Here is an 8,869-nt window from a genome sequence, read left to right on the forward strand (position 1 = left end):
TAAAGCCTGTCTCTTTTGGATTTGAAGAATTTGAAGGGGATTTTCAAGCTGTGACACGATAGCCTGTTTGATTAGTAGAATTGGGGATCCTACAGGGTCCAAGGTGAAGAAGGGATTGAAATGTCCTTTCCCTTCCATTGTTGAAGTATCCCATCCACACATATACATCTGTTACCATAAAGAATGGAGAAATATGAGATGCTGCTGAATACATTCTGATGTAGAACACCTCCCAGTTTTCTCCCAAAGTATTTTTTACATTTCTAATACATACATAAAACAGTACAAAAATTATTACTTATACCCATAAGAAGCCATGGAAATTATTTATGAGCTTGGGTTAGGGGATCCACCAACACGACTGGAGATATATAAATATGGAACATTATTAGGGAGATGATCATTAAGAATAAATTGAGAATAGAAAGAATCACACAGAAGTCAGGGATATCAAGATCAAATTGGTAATTTTCTCTGTGTCTACCTTGTCAGAATATGCATAGGTGTTGTACATATTGGGCTTGTTATTTTGGCTCCCGGAATGCAGAGAGGATGGAGCTGTGTATTCAAAATCTCTTGTCCCAAATTTACTAATATTAAAATTTTTTGTTCTGGTAATTAATGGGTGTAAAGTTGGAGATAAATCTATGGGGGCCCCTGGGTGGCTGAGTCAGTTTAGTGTCTGACTCCTGATTTTGCTCAGTTCATTATCTCCTGGTTCACGACACTGAGCTCACATCAGGCTCTGCACTGACAGCATGGAGCCTGCTTGGGATTCTGTCTCTCCCTCTTTTCTCTCTCTCCCTCTCTCACCCTCAAAATAAATGAAGTTATTTTAAAAAGAGTACTTGAAAACTAATTCACCTTGCCATCATATTCCAAAGATATTTTCACTTTTTCATTTCTAATTCATCCGTCGTTCCTAAGTCACCTGGTTTGCCATTATTAGAAATAGTTAGATACTTGATATCATAAAAAGTAAATTCTAAGTACCCATATTATTTTGAGTCATTTTCAGTGTGGTGTTTTTTACACTGCGAGGCATAGATTTCATTAAAGTTAAAAGCCAAAAATGGGAACCCATGTTTTCTGTGTAACAAAGGATAATATAAATTATTTAATTTAAACATAAATGTGAATAAATGCAAGATTAATAGATATAAGTACCTCCAGCTTTAGAAGACATAGTGAATTTTACATTATTTGGCATCATTGATTAATGCTTTGTATGAATCCTACCTATATATAGAAAGAAGCAGTCAAACAAAATGTGGAGATAGAGAAATATGTTCCAAATGAAAGAAAAGATAAAATCTCAGAAAAAGATGGACATAACATGGAGAAAAGCCATCTACCTGATAACCAGTTCAAAGTAATGGTCACCAACATGCTCACCAAACCCAAGAGAAGGGTAGATGAACACAGTGAGAACTTCAAGAAAGAAATGGAAAATTAAAAACAAACAAACAAACAATCAGACCTGAAGAGTACAACGATGGAAATTTAAAACGACATTCATTATTAGAATGAATCAATAACAGATTAGGTGATGCAGAAGGATCAACTAGCTGGAAGACAGGTAGTAGAAATCATGCAAGCAGAACAACAAGAAAACATTAGTTTTATATTATTTAATTATTTATTTTTATCTTGGGGAGAGAGAGAGAGCATTTGAAAAGGGAGAGGAACAGGAGAGAGAGAGAAAGAGGATCTCAAGCAGGTTCCACACTCAGTGCAGAGACAATGGAAAGTTACCAAATTCATTCCATATAGACAGAGTTACCCCAAAATCAAAACCAAACAAGGATACCAAACACCACACACACACACACACACACACACACACACACCCCACAGTATACGCCAATATCCCTAATCAACATGCAACAATCCTCACTCAAATATTAGCAAACTGAATTTCACAATACAAGAATAGGTTCAAACACCATGATTACATGGGTTTATTCCACTTATGCAAGGATGTTTCAAGACCTGCAAATCCATCAACTTGACACACAACATTAATTGACTGAAACATCAAAATCATGTGGTCGTCTCAAGAGATGCAGAGAAAGCACTTGACAGAATTAAATATCCATTTATAGAAAAAACTTCCCAGAGTGTGCAGAGAAGGAATTTCCCTCCATATAATAAAGTTCATATGTTACAAGCCCGCAACTAACATCATTCTCAACAGTGAGGAGCCAAAAGCTTTTCCTTTCAGATCAGGATCAAGACCAGGAAGTCCACACTTACCATTTATTCAACACAGTCCTGGAGGTCCTAGACACAGAAATCTGGAAAGAAAAATCAATAAAAGACATCCATGCTAATAAAGAAAATGTAAAGCAGTCACTATTGGCAGATGACTTAATTTTCTAGAAAAAAAAAATGGGACACTACACCAAAGTAACCTATTAGAAATAATAGGTGAAATCAGTCAAGTTGCAGGAAACAAAATTAATATATAGAAATCTTTTGGATGTTATACAGTAGTAATAATCTGTGAGAAAGAGAAATTGAAACAATCGCATTTATAATTACATTTATAAGAATCAATTACCAAAGAATATTTCAATCAAGGAGGTGAAATTTTTACATGTTGAAAATTAAGCTATTGTTAGAAGGAATTTGAGGATGACACAAATAAATAAATAAGAACATATATACTGTGCTTATGGAATGGAAAATATAATATTGTGAAAATATCCCAATGATGCAAAATGACCTATAGATTCAATGTAATCATTATGAAAATACCAATAGCATTTTCACAGAACTAGAATAAATTACCTGAAACTTTGTATGGAACTACAAGAAACTCTGAATACCCAAAGCAATCATTAGAAAGAGGAACAAAACTGGAAGAAACATGCTGTTACATTTCAAACTCCTACAAAGTTCTAGCAATCCAAGCATTATGGGAAAACAGTAGACATACAGATCAAAGGAAAGGCATAGAGAGCCCAGAAATTAATCTGTGCCCTATGGTCAATTGATATGTGACAAGAAGGCAAGAAGGGACACAAGGGAAGAGAGAGTCTTCAGTAAATGGTGTTTATAAAACTGGAAAACTATGTGTTAAAGAATCAAACTGGACTACTTGTTAATACCAAACCGAAAAGAAACCTAAAATGAATTAAAGAAGTGAAATGAAAATAGTATTGTGAACCATTTTGCCAAACACACACAAAAAAACAGAACTACACACCAAAGGAAACATACACATGGATATGTCCAAAATTATTAGCAAATCAAATCCAACAATGAAAACAAAGGAAAAGAATTTCATTGATGCAAAGTGGGTAATTTAGATATAATTAGAGGTAAAGTTTTATTGCTTGGATGTTCATGTTATTTAATTGTCTTTAAAAGTACATTCTCTGCCCTACACCAATATTTCGAGTTAAGTGAAATTGTTAAACATTCATTAATTTTCCTCCTATACAGTTAGACTTAGATTTTTTGCTTGCTTGTTTGTTTATAGCAAATATTCTTATTTAAACACAGACACGTAGTTTCCATTGGAGAATGAATAAGTAAATAGCATGAATAATTATTTAACATTCAAATCTCTGGAATGGTGCTATGGCTCAATATTATTCAATGTTTTATCATTCCTTCAGGCATTTATTTTTTCCAGCAGAAACTTTAATAACCTATTTACAAATAATACAAATGTAATGTAGGTATATTCAAAATGAAGGTAGAATTTGAGAAGATCCATTCAGAAATTGATGTCTTTATGGCAGTGGCGAAAAAATTGAAAACATAGTCATTTTTCACTCTTAGTGTCAAATATAATTAAACACCCGTCTACGGGTTGCTGATTTTAGAATATTTTCAGTGAAATAGAAATGACATATCAAGGGCATAAAAAAAAGAAATACAGGGCCCCTGGGTGGCTCGTTAAAAAAAATTAAAAAAAAAAAAAAGGAAAAGAAATACATAATATGTAGATGTAGCAAATTTGCCTAAAAGTAAAACCTAAGCCTCTAAGATATTTTACACAAGGCCTAAGTCCTCAGTGTTTGTCATTCAGATGGAAGTAAGTGAACAGCCTGGGTGGTTAAGTCTCTGACCCCAGCATCTCGTGGAACATAAAATTTGTCAGAGGCATTTGCTGAGGCACAAACGAAATGCCATACTGCAAGCTCAAAGCCTCTACATTCTGGAGGTGTGTGAGGAGATAAAGTGTCTTCAAAATAGCCCAAGGGTAAGAATTTCCTGTTCAAATTTGAAGTGACACATTGATGAGAAATCTACTTTTTCCACTATTGCTTCACTCTCAGCTCTCACAGGGCCGGCAGGCTGTGAAGACCACAGACACTGTCTGGTTACAGGAGGAACCTGATTCCCTCTGGACGATGCATGACTGTCTGGCCAACAGAAGGTATGTGTCACCACGGTCCTGCCTTTCTAGTAGTCACTCCAGTGAGTGGGAGATTATAAATGCTGGTGGGATGCACCTGAGGCACAGCTAATATACAATGAAATCACAGAGAACATTGGTATCTGTATTCCAACAATTCAGGGTAACAAGAAGAATGAGTATGAGATACATTAGAGATCTTACAATATTCAAATTCTTGCCTGTGGAGAAGTCATTAAGAACACATGCATATACCTATGCATAGGTTTGCAAATCAATATAATTTAAGGTGAGATCACAGAAGCATCAGGACAAAGAACACATGATTTGGATTTGTCATCAGTTGTCATCAAGAATATATTATATATATTCGACATTGGTCCAGTCTTTAAAAATAAATCCCTAAAATTAATCCATTATACCGTAAAGGTCAAATGGAATTCCTCATACATTTATTTCAATAAATGAAAGCAGTTTGATTCTTCATAAAACACAAATGAGGTACCTTGTGTAAAAATGCTAATTTAAACTTAACTATAAACATTCCAAAGACTTTTTATAAAATAAAACAAAATTTGGCCAAGAAAGATATTCAATACTGAAAGACGCTCTTATGCAATGAATTGTTACATGGTCTAAATGATATGAATCAGTAATGATAAATGGGTACTGTGTTACAAATAATTAAAATAGGGGCTCCTGAGTGGCTCCTGGTTGGGCATCCAAATTTGGCGGGGGTCATGATCTCACTGTGAGTTCGAGCCCTACATCAGATGCTGTGCTGACAGCAGAGAGCCTGGAGCCTGCTTCAGATTGTGTGTCTTACTCTCTCCAACCCTGCCCACTCACGGTCTGTCTTACTCTCTGTCTCTCTCTCTCAAAAGGAAACAAAACAATTTTTTAATAAAAATAATTAAATCACTAACACATTACTGAGAACTTAGACCACTCAGATTGAGTTTAAGTGCTTTATATGCGTTATAGTGTACGTCTTTTAATTCCTATTTTAGATTACTAAACCAGATAGCTAGACATGAAATAAATCTTTTTAATTTTAATTTTTTAAAAATTTTTCATGTTTATTTATTTTTGAGAGACAGAGAGATACACAGAATGAGCAGGAGAGGGACAGAGAGAGGGAGACACAGAATCTGAAGCATGCTCCAGACTATGAGCAGTCAGCACAAGCCCCGCATGGGGTTCGAACCCACGAACCATGAGATCATGACCTGAGCGAAAGTTGGTCGCTTGACCAACCGCTCAGTTGACTGAGCCACCCAGGTGCCCGACGAAATAATTTCTGAAGGTGATACTTTGTACTTGGAGACACAGGAATGATTCCAGAGATCACTGACTGCATCGCTCCTTGACTGAAGTCTGAAATTACATTTATGTGAGTTTTAGTATAACTATACAACTAGAGTTACCCTAACTGCCTTTGAAATCATAGACCTTTCTAGAAGTTTGTAACAACTGTGTTCTTCCATAAATGATCTACTCTATTATTTATCATTTTATGGTTTCATATCTTTGCCATTAAATCAGTTGTCACTCTGATGTTAAGTCCTCTTGTAAAAAATGCTTTGTTTCTTTTTGTTTTCGCTATTGTTCCTGCTCTGGGCAATTTTAGTGTGTCATGTAACATTTTGCAACATATGAATTATTTCTTCTTAAATTTAACAATTCTCAGAAATCCGCAGATGTTCAAAATAAAATATCACTTTGATAGCAGTGCATTACTTTTTAGAAACACAATTTCAAACCACAAATAAAAGTCATTTGCAACAGGAAATTCCTATATGTGCTAAAAATTATATTCTCCCATCTAGGGGACTTAATTTTTAACCAGTAATGGGTTTTAACATTGTCAAAATTGATACAACACTTTTTTCAAATACAGTATTTTAATTACTCTGGTTATTCTAATAGTGTTGAAATATGTCTGTGGAATCTGACCTTACTTTAATGAGGACACTATTATTCATGAATTCCTTTCTTCTTCACTAATTTAGTGCTTTACATGTTTTCTAATCAGTATTATGCTATTATTGTAAATAAAAAACATTTATTCTATCATGAAACACTTATTTCAATCTCTACACAAGTTAGTACCAGACTTTATATTGTTCAACTGCAAATGAGGAGTATCCCTCACCCTGCACGCCACCCGGTGTCACTGGACTAGCAATGTCGTCAGCACATGTCACACACTCTTGATCAAGACCTTCAGAGCAGTTTCATCCACATTGTAGCTGACACTACTCAGCTGCAGACATGAACAACCAAGGCGTGACTTATGCGGAACTCCATCATGCTAAGGGCTCAAAAAGACAGCAAGTGCAACCTAAGGGCACGAAAAGTTCCATTTCAGTAACTGAGGAGGAGATAGCCTATGCAGAATTAAATCTTCAAAATGTTTCTCGGGACCTTCAAGGGAATGGCAAGAACTCTCCCTGCAAAGGTAAAACATTTAATACAAGCAGGTATGTCTGTTTTAGGATTTGAAGTTGGGGTGTAGGGGTGTAGGGAAAGAGTAGGAAGTGATCTCACATCGTTTTCATTTGTGAGGACCAGAGCTGGAGGTTGGAATATGGTATTGTAATTGAATGCATTGGTATATTCTGAGAGAAGATTCCAATGATAGTGATGGGTTTGAGGTGCAGGTTATTGTATGTGATTCCCTGTTCATTGTCGGTTCTCTAGCTTGTATATCTCCTAAATGACTGTTTCCAGGCATCCCTTCTCAGCGTTTGCATTTCTCTTCCTACTACTCACCTTCATGTCCAGAGAAGCTCATTGCCGGTATCTTGGGAATCCTCTGCCTCGTCTTGATGTCCACTGTGGTAACAATAGCTGTTATTCCCTGTAAGTACGTGTTTGAATGACTAAAAGGGAATTTTTCACCTTACTGATCATTAGTTCCTCAACATAGTGTGTAACACTTTGAATTTATTGTCTCATTTTAATGCATGTGTGCTCTAAGCATGGAATGATTATTTAGAGGTTATCTAAAGTAGACATAAGAGAATAAATTTAGGGAGAATTAAACATATATTTGGATTTAATAACTCAAAGGCAAGTCATAGAAGAGACTTTATGGTGAAATACGCATTAATTCTTGAGATTGCTTAATCCAAATATTGTAAGAGATGGTGAGGTTTGGTTTTTTTACTTTTGAATTATTTTCTCTCTCATGTTCCTTGCTGTATTCAATTTTTCTGGTAAAATAGCACACCCAATTTTAAGCTAAGAAACTCAACTTATTATGATTCATTGCATTTAATATTATGTATTTTGAGAATTGCTTTAATGTTCTAGCTACTGAAGGACCAGAGCAGAACAAAACATCCGTGGAAACGACCATCCAGAAAGGTACAACATCCCTTGCAAAATTCTGTTATTAGTTTAGTGTCTATTTTAGCTCTATCTTCAAGTAGGCAAAGATGATAACAGATTCTTTGGGAAAAAGTGAATTCAAAAATCGCTTAATGAACTTTCAGAACTGATGGGGAAATACTCATTCAAAATCATCGTACATGCTGTTAAAATTGCCTCACATTTCTTCCTTTTATAACATGATAAAAGGTAAATCATTTCATAAAGATGGTTTTCTTCACTGACTCTCGGGACATGTAGATGTGGACATTTTTGTGGTCGCTTTATTTGGACACATAAATTAGGCGATGAAAGGCTAACTCTTCTGTGAGTGTGTGTGTGTTTTGTTTTAACTTTATCAGCTTGTGAGGGTATTTGAATATGGTAGGTACACATACGTGTATCCATATACAGTATGTAAATTTTCATTTTGTAATATTCAAAGCTTTTTGAACGTTTTTTTTTTTTTTTTTTTTTATTTACTTTTGGGACAGAGAGAGACAGAGCATGAACGGGGGAGGGGCAGAGAGAGAGGGAGACACAGAATCCGAAACAGGCTCCAGGCTCCGAGCCATCAGCCCAGAGCCTGACGCGGGGCTCGAACTCACGGACCGCGAGATCGTGACCTGGCTGAAGTCGGACGCTCAACCGACTGCGCCACCCAGGCGCCCCTATTCAAAGCTTTTTGGATAATATCTTGTATTATCTCTCTCCAGCATGTCTCTGTTGTCATTGTCTGAAAGAGTGGTTTACGTATTCCAACAATTGCTATTACATTAGCACTGAGAGAAAATCATGGAAGGAGAGTTTGACGTCCTGTACTTCTAAGAAATCTAACCTGCTCTACTATGATGATGAAGAGGACAAGGTAAGTTTTCAAATGTTTCCAGATTCTATTAAAAGCTTGTCATTAAATGGGGCTCCTGAGTGGCTCAGTGGATTAAGCCTCCGACTTCGGCTCAGGTCATGATCTCAAGGTTCCTGTGTTTGAGCCCCACATGGGGCTCTGGGCTGATAGCTCAGAGCCTGGAGTCTGCTTCAGGTTCTGTGTCTCCCTCTCTCTAATTCTCCCCTGCTCGTGCTCTCTCTCTGTGTCTCAAAAATAAATAAATGTTAAAAAAA

The 8,869-nt window shown here is 36.1% G+C and overlaps 1 protein-coding gene across 1 annotated transcript; it reads left to right on the plus strand.

Moving 5' to 3' along the window:
• Window positions 1-6,629: 6,629 nt before the first annotated feature.
• LOC131484054 (NKG2-A/NKG2-B type II integral membrane protein-like) lies at window positions 6,630-7,981 on the plus strand. Its single transcript, XM_058682329.1, has 3 exons — window positions 6,630-6,833; window positions 7,160-7,237; window positions 7,691-7,981. The coding sequence occupies exons 1-3, from the start codon at window positions 6,647-6,649 to the stop codon at window positions 7,774-7,776; spliced, it is 351 nt and encodes a 116-aa protein (XP_058538312.1). The 5' UTR covers window positions 6,630-6,646; the 3' UTR covers window positions 7,777-7,981.
• Window positions 7,982-8,869: the final 888 nt, after the last annotated feature.

This window comes from Neofelis nebulosa, chromosome 8 (assembly GCF_028018385.1).
Source record: "Neofelis nebulosa isolate mNeoNeb1 chromosome 8, mNeoNeb1.pri, whole genome shotgun sequence".
Taxonomy (NCBI): domain Eukaryota; kingdom Metazoa; phylum Chordata; class Mammalia; order Carnivora; family Felidae; genus Neofelis; species Neofelis nebulosa.